The 19950-nt window shown below is 40.2% G+C and overlaps 1 protein-coding gene across 19 annotated transcripts in view; it reads right to left on the reverse strand.

Annotated features, from left to right (window-relative positions):
* LOC100708883 (neuronal cell adhesion molecule) overlaps positions 1 to 19950 on the reverse strand; it is a 74440-nt gene that overhangs the window by 21252 nt on the left and 33238 nt on the right. For 14 of the 19 annotated variants that reach the window (XM_005450984.4, XM_005450982.4, XM_019361751.2 and 11 more), the window contains 7 exons: positions 4646 to 4801; positions 3790 to 3801; positions 3120 to 3225; positions 2311 to 2504; positions 1826 to 1948; positions 1230 to 1400; positions 648 to 704 (listed from right to left, as the gene is read on the reverse strand). In XM_005450984.4, coding sequence (XP_005451041.1) covers positions 648 to 704; positions 1230 to 1400; positions 1826 to 1948; positions 2311 to 2504; positions 3120 to 3225; positions 3790 to 3801; positions 4646 to 4727 — 745 coding nt within the window. In that variant the 5' untranslated portion in view covers positions 4728 to 4801. The remainder of the gene's footprint in view (positions 1 to 647; positions 705 to 1229; positions 1401 to 1825; positions 1949 to 2310; positions 2505 to 3119; positions 3226 to 3789; positions 3802 to 4645; positions 4802 to 19950) is intronic. The other 5 variants (XM_005450995.4, XM_005450988.4, XM_005450985.4 and 2 more) reach the window with 3 other exon arrangements.

Below are 19950 nucleotides of genomic sequence, written 5' to 3' on the forward strand. Positions count from 1 at the left end.
ATCCAGAGTGAGTGTTTTAATTTGATGAGAATCAAGGTTTTTGCATGTTTCAATTTAGCCAACATGTGTAGCCACTAGACAAGGACAAAAAATGTTAAGGAGAAATGAAATGTGAAGAAAGGTATATGTAAGAGAGTAAATTACAAGCTTGGAAATCCTTAGGTATTAAGATTGGAGAAAGAAAAGTAGAATTTTAACATACATATTTTTACTACAAGGAATTAATTAGTTAACTGACCATCCAGAATAAATTTTATATGTGTTTGAATTAATACGTGATGTTTTTTCCCAAGTATCCCAAGGAATCCATCCAGTTTAGGGAAAAGAGCATGCAGCTCTAATTTTAGAAAATTCATGAGAAGAACTACATGGTTAAGAAAGAGGGATCTAATTGGATAGATCGAGGAAGAGTTACAGGTTGACAAAGACTTTCCAGGTTCTAGGGGTAGAAGTTAGTAGGTAAGACGTAATCCCCAGCTCCATGTTTGGATTAATCACTAGAGGGTGCCAGATCCTACCCCTTAAAAACAATCAGTAACATTGCAGACAGTCTCAGGGTTGATGGGTTGAAGGATTAGTGTTAGTGGGTAAGAGCTAGTGCGGAGCTCTAAGTTGGGGGTTAAACACTAGGGGGTGCCATAACTCACCACTAAATAAATCAGTGTCATTGTAAAAAGCTGCCATTGTGTCATTGATTTCATCCACTGCAACACAACAGAAAAAAAAGACAAAAAAAAGGACACACGCCATTTCACAAGTTGAACTCATCAAGGCAAAGAAAAACACAAAAGCTTGGACAACTTAACATGACTGAAGAACAAAAATTCACATGACAGAAAAAAATCTGCGATGAAGAATGATTGCCATAAGAATCTACTTTAGTGGAGACAGCCTGCCGTCTTGTAGCTCAGATGAGAGAAGCCTTTGTTGTTGGTGGAGAATGTGTATACAGAACATATTACAGAAGTAATACTGAACGTCTGTTTGGCAGATAACCACGAGAGCCCTGACAATATGCCTTTTCAGTGCGGCAGCGACCGCTGGCGTCTCCAAGGACGCATCATAGTTAAGAAATACTGTTTTCCTCCTACGCCGTCATGCCTGCACAAACTACCGTAAAATCAACCGCACACACATTACAAACGCTGCCACTCTCTTAAAGGTTATAACGAAGACTTGAGTAGATTTCAGTGCCCATGTCTATGCATCGCACACGGTGTCAGACTTACGGTTAAGGACCCTGACAGTGATGGGCTGTTTCTGCTGGATGGTTTGCGTGTGGGGGAAGCGGGCGTAGCAAATATAGTCGTTCCGGGTGTCCTCTCGGCGAATATTGGAGAAGTACAGGTCACCGTTCAATGACTGAGACACCCTCTTGCTCTGAGGGAGCTTCTGAAAGTCTGAAATGTACAGCGTCACATTAACATTATACAGGAAAGTGTTTGGGAGAGTACAGGTTATAGATGCAGCTGCATTACGCTTATGGGTCTACATTTCCTACATAATCAGGTCTTTATGCATCTAATCACAAATATTCACATTCTGATATGCAGTTCATCAGGCTGAAGATGAGTTTGTTGCCATTCAGTATTTTTCATGTGATAAATTTTAAGGAATGAAAAGAAAACAAATAAATGTGACAGCAGAAAAAATATATTACAATTTCCACATTTCCAACAGCCTAGATTGCAAAATGAAATACAGCAAGTATGATTGGTTGTAAGAGGGAACAGGAAATTGAAAAAGAAAATCACCGTAATTCTTAATCTTATACAGCAGAAACATCATGTTACCACAAAGAAACATAGGAGATCAAGTTGCTCACTGTTGTCCATCCAGAATATGATTGGAGGGGGTAGGCCAGCAGGGGGGCGACACGGCAACACCAAAGACACGCCCTCCTGCACCACGATTGGCTTGATTTTCTCCTTTGACCACAGGGGGGATCCTATATCGGTTGGAGAATATCACGATCAAATCATAATTTGGCATAAAATATGGGTCACTAACAGACTGGAGCTTGCATGACGATGTGGCAAGATGAGGGGAATGATCGTGGATAAAAATATGGAAGTGGGGAGATTACAAAGGTTCAATCACCTATATCTACCGTCGTGTCCCACAAAATAAAACATGCACCTTTCTACAAATGACTTTTACCTTCCAGGAGTGCTCTTAAGATGGAAATTGCAACTTAATCATTAGAAAAAGAGAAGAAAGGAGGTGATTTTTTTACATGAGATGCACATGAGACAATGAAAGAAGAGAGAGAAGTGATTTTAAAGAAGCGATACAGCAGGCTGCACTCACTGGACTGTCTAACCACTATATTGTGGGAAACAGCGGTTCCGTGTTTGTTTCGTGCTGTGCACTGGTACACCCCCTCATAGTGTTCAACCCTCTCTCTGCTGATATCCACCACCAGAGTCCCAGAGTCTGGCTTCATGTCCACATTGCGATCATTCTCGACGTCAAAGTGGGTCCCATTTCTTGTCCAGGAGAAACTAAGGAAAAAGAAGACCATTCTCACAAGAATGCAGGTAATTTTCAAGTGATCAAATCTGGTAATTCATATAAAAAATAACACATTAAGAAAATCTGTTTTACCTATTTGGCTATCTCATTGCACCTGAATTTTTACTGTAAATGTTTCTAAGCGTGTTCTTTAAACAATATTTTTAAAAGATTTGGTGTGTTCAGATTTTTCTATAGATTTTTTTCTATAGATTTTTTATATTTATCTATATTTTTCTATATTTGCCAAGCTTTAATCTTCAAAAATATGCTGGATGGTTACATAATAAACTTGTTAAGCTAGGGTAAAGTAAAGGTTAAGGGCTGAGAGGTGAATTTTATCTATAAGAGTTCTTGGTGGAATAAGACCACAAATGTACGTGCATGTATGTTATCTTGATGACAGCTAATTATATGTTACATTCATTCAAAGCATTCAAAAACGTGTGTCAAGGCCTGAATGTGTAGGAGTAAAACAGAACTTTTCAGGCATTGTTTAGAAAGCCTGCTGAAAACATTTTACACATTTGTGACAGGTGGTGCCTGAATCCACACCTGAGGAATTTATATTTTTTTCCATTTAAAAGAAATTCACAGATTCCTACCTGGGATGTGGTTTTCCCTTCGCCTCACAGTGGATTATAATGTTCTCTCGTGGGTCGACGATGTAATCTTTAGGGGACTGGTAAGTGATGGTCGGCGGCTGCGGCACTAAAGACGACCAGAAAATGGGCGATATTTAATCAGGACCTTTACTGCATAAGTAGGCCTCTTTTATTTTCTTTCCTGCTGCTGCATTGACCACACCAGCAGTGATTACCAATAACATGCAGACTTAGCATACTGAATAAAACCACACAGCTGTTTGCTGACAAACTGAAAAAAGCTCTCAGAATGTAGAAAGGTAGGCAGAAAGCTCAGGTACATTTCCTTTTATTGCAATGAGCCGATGCCTAATGTATTTCTGTCAGTGCTGCGTAGATAAGTAATGGACTATGACAAAACAAATGATATAAGGACTCATGCTGTTTGCAGTATTGCTTCATGGAAAATACTCTACCATCGCAGAAACACACAGAACAAAAACAGCAAACAAAGAAACACAGAAATCAATGCATGCAACATGCCAAGGCCACTCGCAATCACACTCATTGTCCTATAAAACAAATCAGCCTAAATGCAATTCAACAATTCATAATGAGCAGCTAGATAAAATGTAATCTTTAATAGCCAAAAACAAACCGCAAGCAAAAAGTCAGTTTCTTTGAGACTTACATCCTCCCAGAACTTCAGCAAAGAAGAAAGAGAAAAGAATAGTGACAGTAAAAATAACCAGATATTAGTGATGAAAAATATCTTCCTGCAATATCTCTGCCTTGTAACAAGGTTCGCGCATGGCTAGCTCTATATTGAGGATTGCTGGTCGCAGTGGTCAAGAAAATACAAAAAAACCCCAGAAGCTTCAGGCTGAAACGTTAAAAGTCAGTCCACATCAGTCACAATTAGTATGTAAAAATGGTTAATATACAAACAACACTACATTTACATGGATAAAATGCAGTCACACCAGTAACTGGTAAATATATAAAGTACACTGATGAAACTACACAGATGCATACAATAAAGGCTAGACTAGAGCTAAAATAGTTATTTGACTCTCCAAAATAATTATTTAATGGCCAATTTTCACATGAACAACAAATATTTTCTACTTTCAAATGGATGTGTTTCATATTTTTGTTTGCCATAAGAATTAAAGCAGAATTTTTAGATTCAGAAATTAAAAATAGCTTGTTTTAGTACTTTTCTGAAATTTAAGGCAAAATTAATGAATCGTTAACAATATTTATGACATAAAGAAGAAAAAGCTATACAATGTTATACGAGGGTAAAACTTGTTTTATCAGCCAAACTGTACTGGGCCTGGAAGTCATTATTGGTAAATTTGTCAGCTCCTAACGTGTCTGACAAACAGTCCAAAATCAAAACAAATTCAGCTTTTATGTACTTCATTATTAAAATGATTGATCAACAAATAGGCCGGGTGACTTGTAACTAAATGCAAAGTAACCCTGACACCGTGCGATCACTTTGTTTACAGCTGTCAGAGGTGTGTGATTTGTTGTCTTACGGTCTAGTGGGACCTCCAGTGCAGTGGCGAGGTGTACCAGGAACAGCACAAGCAGGCCTACATCCATCCTCCTCCACTCCATGATCACGTGTGACGCAAAGGTCTGCCCCCAAATTCAGTGATGCACCGTCTCTGAGGACACGTGCACTTTCACAACTGCAGGTAGAGACAAGAGAAGAACAAAAGAAGGAAAGAGGCTTTTAGAGACATAAGCAAGGACAGAGACCACTGGGCTGAATAGCACATGCAGTTACTGCACCTATCAGTCATATAATGAGTTTTGTTCTATTATGTGGTTTTGAGTTAAAGAAAGAGAGAATGAGTGAGAGACACATCATAGCTCTAGCCACAGATTGATGTTAGTTACCATCCACTGCAATTTGCTGGAAGCTATCTTTTTGATCTAGTGCATTCCGATAGGGACCGACGGGGCCCACATGGGTTCATTTTGCAGAGCTAATCACAGGCGCGGCCATGATGCCATTAGGCTTCTCTGCCGTATCGATCACATCAGCTGGCAGATGATATGCCAAGGGACAAGACAAGGGGACACTCACTTTACTTTCCATTTCACTCTGAGCTTTATCAATGTGATTGACTGACCGGCTGAGCCAGCAGCAAAGTGATCTGAAATGAGGTCAGATTTCAGAGAGCGAACTATCATTCTTTCATGAGACTGCTGTAGTGGGAATGTCATATGTGACGAGACAGAAATAAATATGTGTGACATCTCTGTTTGTCGAGGACAGTTGGTACAAGTTCAACAAGATTTCAGGTTAAGGTGAGGTGACGTATGTTTTCCTTGCTTGGGCAAAGTGTCGTACTGATTCACTGTTAAGTGGGGATTTTTTTTTGTTAAGTAGTTTTATCAAATTGTGTCTCCATCACAACCAATGACTGCAGGCATTGTTCTACAGTCATTGATCACAACACAAGCGTTGAATGGACTTTGTCTGAGTAGAAAGCAAAGCAAAATTTAGTCACATCACAAAACCACAAAACAAAAATGTTCACTTGTTGCCAGACAAGTGGTAATGTAGCTCGCAGCTACCACACTGCACCTTAATCCAGGCAAAAGATAATAGAATATAATGTTAAAGTTATAAAAAATCAGAATGTGGCTCAAACTTCAGAGAAATCAAAAAAAGCAAGAGGTTAAACTGACTGCTCATTTGAATTCATATTAATCTGCATAATTCAGTGCTGTCGAGTCAAGAGAATGAAGAAAATGAACTTAGGAGGAGTCAATTTCTGTGTTTTAATAACTGCAGTCTGACCTGTTTTCATCTCGCTTCTTCATCAACTGGCACACTAATAAAAATGTCACAGCTTAATTTAGAGCTCAGGCAGATTAATTTGCTACATTATCGCATAAGCACACTAACAAATTCAGAATGAAAAAATCACGTGGAGTACTCTGAAGCTGGAGCTACACATGCGTACTGCGCGCCTGTTTAGGGCGTGGGGCAGGTCAGGGCTGCAGATGAGGTTGCAAAAGCTGTGTCTGGTACCAGAGGCTAGACAGCCATGCAGTAAGACCTGGTCTTCCTAGGGGAACTGAGGTATTTGTTAGTGCTGCCCTAAAGTCATGATTCAGAACCATCCTCAGAGCCGGTGTCTAGTAGCATGGGAAGAGACCAAGGCTAATGTCTACTGCCCCCAGCTTCAACTACACCTCTCCTGGGAAGGTCTGTATTATTCGCCCAGGGCCCACCAATCACACTGCTGTGGACACCTCAGGCAGCTCTGGCTTGGGATTTGGCATGAAAAGATCCAGAGGGTCATTTCATCAAGCCAATTTGCAGGCTGCGGGCATCGGTGCTGAAACTGTGCATTCCCTTTCCTTCAGTATTTATTTTCAGCTTCTGCTGGAAATTTACAATCACATGCTGTTTATGCAAAATCCATTCACGATTATTAGTAAGGTGTTGCAGTGCAGTGATTTTCCAGCACCAATTCCTTTTTGTTAAAGGCATTAATGTCACCATCATAACTTTTGTATTTTTTTTTTAAACCATAAATTACAGCCTGAACTGAGAGTGAAAAAAAAGGGTGAAGTAAAAATGGCCAGAGTGTGACAGCAACAGAATAAATGTGTTAATTATACATTTTATGGTGAATCCCCAATAAGCTTTGAGATTCTTATCTGGAATGGAGCCAGGGATTCATCCTAGATTCATTTCCCAATTTAATGAGGTGTAGCAGCTCAGCTCCAGCCAACCAGTGTGTTTCCTTTGTTCACACTGTACATGTGTGGGCCTGTGTTTACTTGTATGTGTGTACAGTATATGTCTGTTTGCTACAGTCACCCCTGTGAGTTGCAGTGATATGAGGCCAAACCTCATATCCGTCTAACAGTTGAGTGACGGTGGAAACTCCATGTCGTTCGGTATATTTTGAGCATAATGCAAGCTGGGCCTGCATCTTGAAAAAAAAAGAAACTAGAGTTCAAAACCAATTTTTTATTTCAATATACAATTATTCAAGGTGAACTTTAATCGCAAAATATCTTTCTCTATTGCTGGACCGTCCTATGCATCCAGTGCTGACAGAAGATGGAAGCCCAAAGTCAACATATCTCTCTTGCTGGAGCTCAGATAAAACCCCAGTCCCATTTGGAGTGCTGTGCCAAAAGCTGTCAGATGGCTGATAATATCGAACAGGAAACTGTCTCTTAGACAAAAACACAACAGATTGGTAAGGGCACTTCCAGAGAGGATTTTCACTCTTTTTCACATAAAGCTGAGGAGAATGGTGAAAACTAAGCTGGTGTCTCACTTTGAAATGTGATAACTATTCGTGGCACTACCTCGTGATGACATCGTTTTTACAGCCGATACCAATACTTGGTGATTTCAGAACCAAATATATTTCTGGTGAGTTTTTCAAAGTGGCACTTTGAGTACTACAAGGCAAGTGCGAATTTATTCCATTCTATTCAAAAGAAAGCTGACATTTCTACAGCCAATATCTCAAAAATCTGGCAACCTACATGAAAATGATTTAGATTGAAAAATAACACCAAATTAGATTTGGGAGTGAACCATGTCTTTAAACTTGTAGATTTGACAAGTGCTTGTTCACAACTGCTGCTAGCTGCATCTAAAAAACAAGAGACAAGTGGGAGAGCCCATCTGAGGTCAATGCCATATTTTCCATTGTTCCCTTGCCTGTGCTTCACCTTATCCATCAAGTTTCACTGAATTCAGAAAGGTAGTTTTTTGATGCAAATAGGCCTGCAGACAAACAAGCAGCACTGAAAACATATTTCAGTCTCAGCTCTCTCCTTGCAGACAGAGTCCATCATCTGAACACCATGACAGCTGCCACAGTAAACCACAAACAAAGCTGCAGGGTGTAAAACAAAAACACTGAAAGATACGTATCAGTGAGCTAAGAGGACGAGGACTCGAATAATAATCCTGCGGACATTTGGTACATTTGTTGCTTGTGGCATCTTAAACTATTTGTGATAAAGTAATATTAATATTTTGAATTTTTTCAAAATACTTTGAAGTTATTGTTTTATGGGTTTTCTGTGCATTTCTTGCATCTCTTGAAACATTTACATTCAATCACAAGTGAACATCAAATATGGAAAAGCAAGATTTTTTGGAACTGTTTTACTCAGCCAGACATTTTCAGCTTAATGTAAGGTTAAAGTTGTTGAAAATCGTGCCTGAAATGGTTACAAAGAAAAGCCAACACAAATAAACATGTGGTTTACAAATGACCAGCTTTGTTATCTGATTGCTGGGAAAAAAAATTAATGAGCAAAGCTAGCGTTTAAATACCGAACAAGCTAAGTTCAGTAAAAATTAATGTCAGCAAAGTGAAAGGCTGCAATGTTAATTACTGTCTCCGACTACATAAGACCACCTTCGCTCACGTCTTGCTTTTCATTTTGTCAACACTCTGCTCCGTAAAAGCTGCATTGAGCTGTCTGCCTCTCATTCATCCAGCCTCTTCAGTTACTCCATTGTCATTTTCCCATACCCAGCTACTTCACCATCCCAAAACTAATTGGTTTTGTGCACATGTCAGGGACGTAGCACATGCAACAGCACATACACACCCAGGATAAAACACATTCACAGAGGCTGTCAACAGAATGTGAGGGTCAGGACGTGTCTGAGCACACAGATAGAGGTGACAGGGGCACGAGGACTGACAATGGAAGTAGACCGCAGTGTAAATGAATTGCAGTCAGTATGGAAAAATCCCAGTTGAATTCCCCTCACAGCAGCGGATAATGCTATATGCCTCATATCCTCATCACTTGCACAGATCTTGCCATTGTATGTGCCAAACATTAGTGATGCAACACTGCAACCCTGACAGAATCACAGCTATTGCATCAGAACTGTACACTTTTAACATCTATGATGAAAAACAAGCCTTTCTCCTGCACCAAGCACCCTAATTAACTTCCATAATCAGTGCTATTGATGGCTCATGCAATCAGGGGTTTGTGAGCCTCGGTATGGCCTTAATGGAGCAGCAGGGATCCCCCACAGATGCCTGAATGGATGGGGGTGGAGGGGTATTATGATGAGAATGACTCCACGCTCAGGAAGGAGGTGATGAGGAAACTGATTCGGTTGGAAGCATTTATTTTTCTGAGATTGCCGGGTGCTCTCGGTGCCTGCTATTCATGCCTTGGGCTGCATGTATTTCTCTGTGCTATTAGACATCAGGAGTATGTGTGTGTGTGTGTGTGTGTGTGTGTGTGTGTGTGTGTGTGTGTGTGTGTGTGTGTCTTCCATGGATCTCAAAGTTGAGGTCAAAGAAGTTAAACAAATAGTAAGGTTATTACAGTTTAGCTAAAAACATCACTGTAGATTTATAATATAATATATTACATTATAATATAATATAATATAATATAATATAATATAATATAATATAATATAATATAATATAATAATACAGTTTAATCCTTTATCTCTTTAAGATGTGGAATCACAGCTAATGTGCTAAACAGGGGTAAGCAGTGATACAATTTACAGCAATGATACATGAGGTTGAATGTTCAGTGGCTTTGACTAATACCTCTCACGGGCCTCTTATTAGCAGCCACAGGACCACAACACACATTCCATGGGCCGGCTTCAGTGTATGTTTCCCATAATCTTCTCATTAGCTTTTGTAAATGAGGCAGCGTATGCAAATAATTGGTGTGGTTAACATATGAATTGGGGTCCTGTTGTTCAGCGAGACCCCATAGCCCAAAGAACACACCAGAGCCCTTGATCTAAACTGTACAATGCAAGACAATAAAAGATCTTCAATCATCTGATTCACTGTAAAGATGCTATTTAAACTCAGCTCTCTGGCCAGAGCTGTAGTGGTTTTGATGCATAGGCATCCCAAACACATAAGTAAATAGGCTTCAGTATTTTCATTAGTAATATTAACCACTTTATATGATGTGAACTCGACTGACTTTGCACCAGGCAGAAAATCACTCAAAGAAAAAAAAAAAATGTGCATGGGGTGTAATTATGGGATGTGTAGGCTCTTGGATTTTTCAGATCAAAATCAAATAAGTCAGTCAGATAGTTTGACTTTTATGTTTTGTCTACTACGTCATGAGTTCTTGCTTTTTGAAAAACTGTTTTAGGCAAGTCGTCACACTTCATGGAAAAGCTCGATTACATCTCTGGGGGTAGGCCTTCAAAGTTACAAGGCTTTGTTTTTGAAACTCCCCTGGCTATCGACATAAAACAAGTCTTAATTCTAATTGGCATCTGCTGCTAATGCAACATGTCCGGCAATTTGTCTAGTTTACCTTCTTTCAGAGCGCCACACATTGACATTCACTAAGCTTGCTCGCCATACATGCCAAAAACACTTCAGGATTCGCTCGCTGTTCCCTCTGCCTAAATGCTAATCAGAGACGGCGCTGGCACTTCTGAGGAAGACCGCCTCTTTAACATGCAGATGGAAGCAGCACCACTAGATGGGATGGTGCTCTTAACGCCTTGGAGGTCTAAGTTATCAGAGATGATAGCCCTAACCTTACCCTGGCCCTATATTTTAGGAAAAGGCAAAACTCTCTTTTCTTTCCTTTTTTTTGGCAGGGGGAAATGAAAACAGATTTTGATTTGCGTTACAATCATTATTTTTCTTTGATCCCTGATTGCCAAGACTTGGGAGAAAAACAAAATTGGATATTCTGATTGCCTGGGGCTAGAATTAGAATTAGGGATATCACTGATAACGAATACATCATCGATAAGGAATCCAAGTGCAATAAAAATACATATTTCTCATATTTATACATTTAGTTGCTAAGTCATGTCTTCACATTATGGCTGGGTTTCCTCAATTAGGTCTCTCGTTCTTGGGGTTTGTGTATAAATCCCTCTCCTTAGGAAAAGTACTGGTGGCAAATTAGAGGTCTTTCAATCTTTTCACTGCTTCACAATCTAGTAAAAACTAATTATTCTTAAAAAAAAACAGTAAGGTTGGACTTAAAAGTCTATTTATGACATCTGAAATAATTACTGGTGCCACTTTTAAAAAGCATAGATAAATTGAAAACAGGTGGCAAAGCAGCACAAGACTGAATGAGCAAACGTGTATCTGAACTTGACCTTTATGCAATAGCTGATCACTACACTATAATTACTTATGTATGATTCATAATCCCAAAACATTTCTGCTTGTGCAGAAGGGGGCAGATAAACACCGGAGCAGTGCAAAGCACGGAGCTCGAGTATGCCTGCCCTACCACATGAGAGCGTTATGGGTGAAGCCATTCATATGCTGAGCAGACGTTCATTGTCATGAGCAAATGCAAGAGGAGTGGGAGGAATGCATGCCGACCTGCTTCCTGAATAGCTAAAGGAACTGTTAAAATCCTCATACAAGACCACAAGACAAACTTCAGCCACAGAGACACGGCAGGTTTGAACAAAAAAAGTAATCAACAAAACCCAATCTCCTCTGGGAATAAATCCTGTGAGCCAGCAGATAGAAATATCTGTGCATTTGTAAACTCAAATAGTGCTTTAGGAGTTAAGCAATTTAAATCTCAGCAAAGATAGTAAAATGGTTTCAAGCTAAATATAGGGACTGTCTGTACACTTTCCAGCAGAGTACAGCCACTCAAAACTGCACTCCAAAAGGGCGTTCTGTATCCATGGCAATCCCCTCAATACTTTTAGATTTCCATGCCAACAAAAAAAAGTCAATTCTCTCATCAAATACAGACGAAAAAAGAAAACAGGAGAAAAAGGCCCGGGCCCATTTATCATCCCAAAAGTAACCTTAGAGAAAACCTGCACATTTGACATCTGTTTGGTCCAAAAAAACCAGTCTCAGCCTCCTCGGAGCTCAACAAAAGAGATGTGATTAGAATCTCAGTTTGCCACTATGTCCACACCGGATGGCTTACTACACGTGTGAAGGGTCTCTCAAGATGGTGCCAATATGAGAAGTTTACATTAAGCTTAGGGGTGCCATAAAGAGAGTCTGTGTGCAGGAAATGATCACCTCTGACTCACAAAAGCTCTGATGTAGCAAATGAATTCCAGCGGGCTAAGTCAGCCATGGTAGCACAAAGAAACAGTGTTTATATATGATTGCTGTGAGTCAACAGTTGCAACCAGGGCTTTCTAGAAAAGCATGACTGTATAATGAACGCTCTTCTGCTGGAATTTGAATTGTGCTGATACAGTATGTAGGCAGGCAGGGAGCGATTGGTCATTTGGAGCTGTCTGCACTTTGTGCGGGTACCATTCACTCCAGTAAAATCTGCCGGCAACATCAGATAACAAAGCGTGAACACTGACTGTGAGCTGGAACAATCTGTTACCGCTGCGTGTTACCAGAACATGTAATTCAAAAGTGAGAAAGGAGCAGGTGGACAGAGGCGGTGAGGCTGAGTCTTATTGAATACAATCTGTATCCTGTGGCCATTTCTCTGCACATAATTAAAATAAACAGCAGGCTTATACTGATTCACAAAGCTATAAAGGAAGAAATAAAATAGTTTTTTATTCATGTAAAATCCTTAAGAGAATGCTTGTAAACAGAAATACACATATAATTTACTGAAATAAGTTATTTTAGTGGAACTTCTGAGGTGAGCTCTAAGCTAAATGTTAGCACAATGTTAGCATGCTATTAGCTTGCTAACATTGCTTACAGTATTGCTTACAGTATAGCTGTACTTTAAGATTTAACATAGTAGTGCCTATTGAGTAATAGGGATGTAACAATTATGAAACCAAGATCGCAAACCTGAATAAAAACATCTGCATCATGATACTGCCATCTTTCTCTACAATGATACTCATGGGGATTGGTGTGGTCTTCTGCTGCTGTAGCCACTTTGCTTCAAGGTTTGACCTTTGTGCACTCCTGTATACCTTAGTTGTAATAAGTGGTTTATTTGAGTTACTTTTGCCTTCCTGTCAGCTTGATGAGGTCTCTCCATTCTCCTCTGAATTCAGGCATGATTAACGTATTATTATATAATTTTCAGCACATTCTCTGTAAACCCTAGAGATGGCTGTGTCAGAAAATCCCAGTAGAACAGTTTGGGAAATATCTAGATCTGTTAAGGCTCAGTAAAAGTGTGGTGAAAGTTGTAATATTTAAAGATCATTAAGATAATGAGAGAACTCAAAAACACCAGAAAAATAAAGTTCTTTTTTGTTATTATCTCCTCAAGTGTTCAGCACTGTAGTAAAAATATTTGTTGCATGTTTTTTTGTCCTTCTGGGGCTTTTTTCTACAAAATTGTATTTGTGATACAAAAAGTAGTCAGGGAAATCGCCAAAGTCACTCACATTTATCCTTGGAGGAAACCGTGGCCATCTCCAAGCCAAAGCGTTCCAGTGTACCTACCGTCACAACAAACTGACAATCACAGCATCCCTAGAGCTTGCTGCCAGCAATGCAAATAAAGAGAAAGTTCTGCTGGCAAACAAAGTGTGAACACTGGCTCTCTGCTGGAACAATATGTTATCACTGTGTTTTACCAGAATATTTAATTTAAAAGTGGGAAAAGTAAGCTGTGAGAAAATCTGCAGCAGGTGGAAGGAGGCAGTGAGTGTTGTTATTGAGTGCCACCTCTGCATTCACAGAGCGCCACAATAGGCCTCTCCCGCTTTTCCTTCCTTCTCCTCCTCCACTGTCAGCCCCTTCCACTCCACCCCACCTGTTTGTAAAAGGTCAGCACAGAGGAGGGTCCTCAGGCCCCCACCGCCCTCCCCTTCCTGGACCTACAGATCCCACTCCACAATCATCCTCAACGCTGGAGCCTAGAGCCAGGAAACTCAATCAAAGAAGGGCTTCAGAGAGCTCCAGACCTCTCAAAACCATCCATTGTCTCCATAAGGCTTCCAAACACTGCAGCAGGTCTATATGTAACACTGTAAGAGGAGTTGCTCATTACTGCCTGTCCCCAGCTTCACTTTGTTTCTTTTGTGCAGCTGACACAAGAATCTAGTTGCCCAGCTGGGCCAATAAAAGAGAGTGGGGTTACATAAAAAAACCGAGAGAAAAAAAAAGAAAATCAGAAAAGGAATTCATTTGCAGGAGTGAATGATGACGTGACAAATATGTTGCACGTGCATAAAGGTGCCATGTTGGTGGTTTTTTCATAAAAGAGACACATTATACATAAATCTGTCACCTGTGCCAGTGCGAGACAGTACTTTAACGGCATCTGTTTAAAATTTGCCATTCATCCCGCGAGTTAAGAGTATTAACTGACACGCCGCACAACAATGTGTGTGAATGTCAGCGCAATCCATTATCATATAAAGAAAGCACTATGTAACTCGCTCACTCTCTCTCTCCCAGCCCCTCCTCAGCCCCTTTCAGATACGGCAGGTGAATACAAATCATTTCCCCTCCGCTGCTCTCCAAAAGGACTCACCATCCAATTTCAGACACAGAGGACACAAACAATGGTCCTTTCAAAGTGTGAGAAAATCAAATCATGGTCTTTTCTTATTAAAAGACACTATTAGGAGGTTACCCTTCCTCTTGTGCTGAACCAGCTCAGAAAAACAGAACTGAACCAAAGGATCTGTGAGTTAAATAAAAAAGTTTTTTAAAAAAATTATATATTCACATTTCAGATCAATAAATGACTAAAGCAATTCGTACAGTACCAAAATTTTAATCAGTTCAAAAGACTGAACACGCAGTTGTGTGAAAAAGTAAATACACCCACTGCTTCCTTAGGAATTAGAGGGTAAGTAATGGTAAGCATGTTCAATGTTAACGTTAATGACAGTATCATTAGAAAAAGAGTGAACAAATATGGCTTGTTTGGACAGGTTGCGTCCAGAAGAAAGCTTCTTTTCTCTAAAAAATGCAAAACATGGCAGCACAGCTGAAGTTTGCAAAGTTGCACCTGAACAAACCACAAGACTTCTGCAACAATTGCTTTTGCACAAACAAGACCAGATGTTTGACTATAATGCACAATGGCAAAAAGAAAACAGAGCATATTAGCACAAACATCTCATACCACTGGACAGGTACAATCACAGGGCCTCTGCACCTTGGAGTCACTGCCCATGAACTCCTCTGTGCACCAAAGTGTTTAGAGTTAAACATGAGGCCAGCTGTGACAGCTAAAGCTAGGCCCAAACTGGGTCATGCAACGGGGCAATGATCCCAAGCACAGCAGCGCATCTACAACAGAAAAAGCTTCACTGAAAAATCCAGACCTCAAATTGACTGAAATGCTGTGGTGGCATTTCAGAGACCTGTGCACAAAGAAAGAAGACTAGGCCAAAATTCTTCCACAATAATGTGAGACACTGATGAAGTCTTACAAAAATGGATTACTTCATATTATTGCTGCTAAAGGTCCTGCCACCTACTGAATCCTGACTGAATCATGGGGTGGACTTAGTCGTTACATAGAGTTCTGTAATCATCTTTCTGATTACTTTATTTTGCTTTTACTATTAAACTTTCAACTGTTTCCATTTTAATTTATTACTATTTTTAGTTGTAGTCCTTCTTTTATACTCTACCAAACATTGTTCAAGACAGAGGGGAAAAAAAAGACTTGAACATTAAACTGAATATAAAACTTTGGTTCTCTAGCTGTCAGAAGGCAGAATAATTATGAGTCAACTCATTACCCCGATCCTATTTTCAACTTTCCCAGTCATATACTTTTTCCTCTTATTTACACTTAGTGAAAAACCAAAAACAGTACCATTAACCAACCCACACAACTCACATTATTCCCCAAAATACACCGCAGCGCATATAGAAGTGCTGCTTAATGTGACAGCAGTGTGTCTGCAACACTGATCCAAACATTCACTTTGGGTCGAGTCTGAATGAGCTTTGCTTACTTTGGCAAAATGTATGGGCACTCTGTTTCTGTAGTCAGGTTTTCATATGCTAAACTCGCCTCCAGGGGAAGTGAACAATTCATCAAAGATATCCCTGTGCAAACTCCTCCAACATTTCTTTGAAATGAAGGCAGAGATGCTGGGAGTTTTCAGTCTGAATTTCCCATCCAAGGATTTCAGATGGAATTTGATCTAATTAAGCTCTGAGGCCGAGAACTTGTGTATGTTTTATTTTACCAAAAGTGAAATAACAGGGAGAGCGATAACATCTCCCTTAAGCTGATGGAACTATTTTTTTGTCAGTAAAATTGGATGACCTAATTTTAACTGAAGCATTGGATTTGGTGAAAGTAAAGAGTGAGTTTGAAGATTAAAGAATACAATGAAAATAAAACCCCCAGAGGTTGAGTGACTGATCAGGACTCTTGGTGCCTTACCGAGGCTTAGTGTGAACATGCTTCTATCTGTCTCATGGGTCTGGATGACTGAAACGTTAGCTAATGAGTATTAATGACAATAATGAAAGACTTAGCCTTCTCATAAAGGGAGTCTCTTTATGTTCTTCACAACTTTCCTTGGATGTGCGGCTGATGCTGAGTCGTGACAATACACCAGAGACTCAACAAAAAAATTCTTGGTGTTACAGCTTAGCAATTTTCCCTTTTACATCCATCATTTGAAGAGTCTGAGTGGTTTCGAGTGGGTCTGATATTTTGCCCAGAAGGCGCCGCAGCTCAGACAAACAGTGCTCCATCCTTACAGATCATCTGGTCCCATCAAAAATAATGGCCTCCGACAAGAACTGCTCCATCAGCCCTCATTTGTCAACCGGTGATTCCGGAGGAAACACTGCTCCCATTTAACACTAACAGTCCGCAAGCTTCCGCTAACAGCCTCTGTCCTGCGTCTGCCTTTGACGGGATGAGACCGGTCGCTAATGCATGAGAAGTGTCTGCTGAGTGTTGGATAATGGCTGTGTGAGGCTTTGGTGGAGCCTGTGGCGTTTATCTGGCTGCATCTATCACTCAGTGCAGGTAGAGGAAAAAGGATGAGGCTGTGAGGTCAAACACTGCTGTAGGACAAAGCGTGTGTCACTTGCTTCTGGGGAAGCCGCCCAGAGGTGTTTTCGTTTTTTCGGGGGATTTTTTTTGGGCCTCCAAGGCTTAACATGACAGAATAATGAATGACCAACCTAACACATAATGATACAGTACAGTATCTCTACAGGAAACACCTCACCCACCTCCTCTGTCAACACACGAAAAACAAATAAGAGGATTTTACTGGTCGTCACGTTTACATTAAACAGCGCGCTTCAAACACAGTTATTCATGAGTTGGGTTATTATAGCAATTTCAGGGGGGGTTTCTCTAAAAACAGTACTTTTCTCAGTACATAAACACAAGAAAATATTCTTTGCATATTCATTTTCACCCTCAGCTAATGAAGGTAAAATTATTCAGCATTAAATGGTGTGATTACACAAGCAGCCACAGCCAAACACGGCTGAATAAAGTGTAGGATAAAATTACAGAATATTTAACGTGATTCACAAACTATTTCAAGTGAAGATGATGGTTTTCAGTACTCAGCCCAACAGAATTTTGCGATGTGTCAATGTAAAGCTAAACTATCTGTAACCAGAAAATTGTGTTTTTCAATGTCCATATCAGGCTTGATTTAAGGGTTTCCACATGTTTTCTATAGATGTCTCAGTTGAATAGCTGGTGTTTTACCAGACCAAATTAATGTATTGACATTATACCACTTCACCAAGTAAATATAGCTCACATGGGCATCCATGCCTATCACATATGTAAAACAATTAAAGGCAAAACCCGTATCCTTGACCCGTAATACAGCAGAGCTGGAAATACATCAGCTCATTCTGAGCAATCGATTTTATCACATGAAGAAATATTTCTTTCCTGCTGGGAGGAGTCTCCTTCAGAATGGCAACGCTCCCATCAAAAGAGGTCACTGAAACTGTAAAGAGTATAAAATGATGTGATTAATAGCCTTCTGAGTCACTAGCTAACCTATTTTGAAGACCTATGGAAGATTTTGGACCGACGTGTTAAAAAAGCACCACAAACTAAAATAATGTTGTCCTATCCCTAATAAAATCCATGTCTCTGGTTTACTCCATGTTTATAGCAATGTCTATTAATGTGCTCATTTAAAATGAATACAATCAAAATAGTAACATAGTAACAGCAAAAAATATTCCAATATGCAGCCATAAATAAAAGTCTGAATCGCTTGCTATTTCAGTGTGCCTCTATGTTTCATACGCACTCATTCCTTTACTCTCCCTCTCACAGCAGGTACACAGAGAGAGATTTCTCATTAGAATTGGCTGAGATGCAGGTGAGCCAGGGGTCACATCTAAATTCAAGCATTTGTATTCCAGCACGACACCCAGGGAGCACGCTGTTTATAGTGATGAGCAGATAGGCTCGGCCTTGAACCAGGACCCACGCTTAGCAGGCACATAAATCATTCGGTTTCTCAGGGGCTATTCCAACACTGATAGATCCCACCAGTTTCGACAGTATAAGGACAGTCTTCTCAGTCCTGAAGCCACATTGAAATTCTATCCTAGACATTTCGCACTTAAAAAAACGTATACAAAAATCACTAATCACACAGTGCCAACAAAGGATTTGAAGCCTTGAGGATCCAGAGCCTGATCCTTCTCTGGCAAAATAAAAATAATGGTAAAGTAAAGTAGGGCCATTTTCCTTTTGAAACATCCCTCTTAAGCCAGTCGAATAGTCTGCCTGAGTATCTGAGCATTGATGGCTTTGTGAGTAAGAGTGGCACTGCAAAAGAACACATGTATCAACTGAATTGAAGTTAGATGGTATTAAGTTATAAAATCATATAACCTTAGATCTTCACTTCAAGTTGTTGTCGTATCTATAAAAGCGGAATGCCAAACTTAGGCCCGGCATGCCGATGGGCTTGCAACTGGCAGAAACCCTGTGTCCGTGCTCTAAATATGAAGAGAAAGCCAGCAGTCAATTAGCTTAACAAAGCATAAAGACTGGGAGGAAAGGAGGATCAGCTAGCTTGGCTGGCTCCAAGAAACAGGCCTAGCACATAACTGTGTGAAAGTACACAACTTTTGATTCCCCGATAATTGGACAGACGGGAAGAGCAGTGAAGGTGGAACAAGGCCTGGGGGAAGGCTGTGCAGGTGAGAGGAGAGTGCAATCAGGGAAAATAAAGATGGAGATGCAACACCAGACACAGAGCAGATTCTCCAGGCTCTCCGCTGAGCTGTTTGTGAAGCAGCTGTGCATGAAGCCAACTTTTTCCACTGCCCTGGAAGATGGCAAAGACAAGCAGAAGTCCCCCATGAAGGGCCTCACCAACCTCACTGTCTTTGTGCCCATCTATTCATCTGCTTATTTTTTCATGTGCTTCCCAAAACTAGCTGGGTCTCTGGGTATCTCCCTGTTTGTGTCTAGTTCTCACAAAACCAGTCTCACTGGGAAAAAAGCAGAAAACCTTACAGTAAATCTTTGGATTATATGTATATGTCATACGCTTATACACTAAGATTTCTGCATAAAAGTGGTCATGAAGTTAAGGTTATATCTAATGAGAAAATGCTGAACTACAAGTACTTTTAAAAGTAAATCATCATAAGAGACATGAGACATCTCATTTTTTCTCCTTCATCTATTAGAGTAGAGACACTAAAACAATGCGTTTATACGCAGCCTCTTTCCCACAAACAGGAGACATTACACGCACAGACCCAAGTGTTGACACAGAGAACCGTAAGAGAATTGTCAGGCGCATAATGAAGAGACACCGGAGAAACGTCTTGATGCATTCATCTGAAACAGTGTGTGCTGGGAGCAGCCCAGAGGCCCTCTGCGAATGCGTGAATCCCACTACTTATCCGCAGTGTGTCTGATCTCTGAGCTGCCGCTGAGTAATATCACTGCTTTC

Source organism: Oreochromis niloticus, linkage group LG7, assembly GCF_001858045.2.
Source record: "Oreochromis niloticus isolate F11D_XX linkage group LG7, O_niloticus_UMD_NMBU, whole genome shotgun sequence".
Classification (NCBI taxonomy): domain Eukaryota; kingdom Metazoa; phylum Chordata; class Actinopteri; order Cichliformes; family Cichlidae; genus Oreochromis; species Oreochromis niloticus.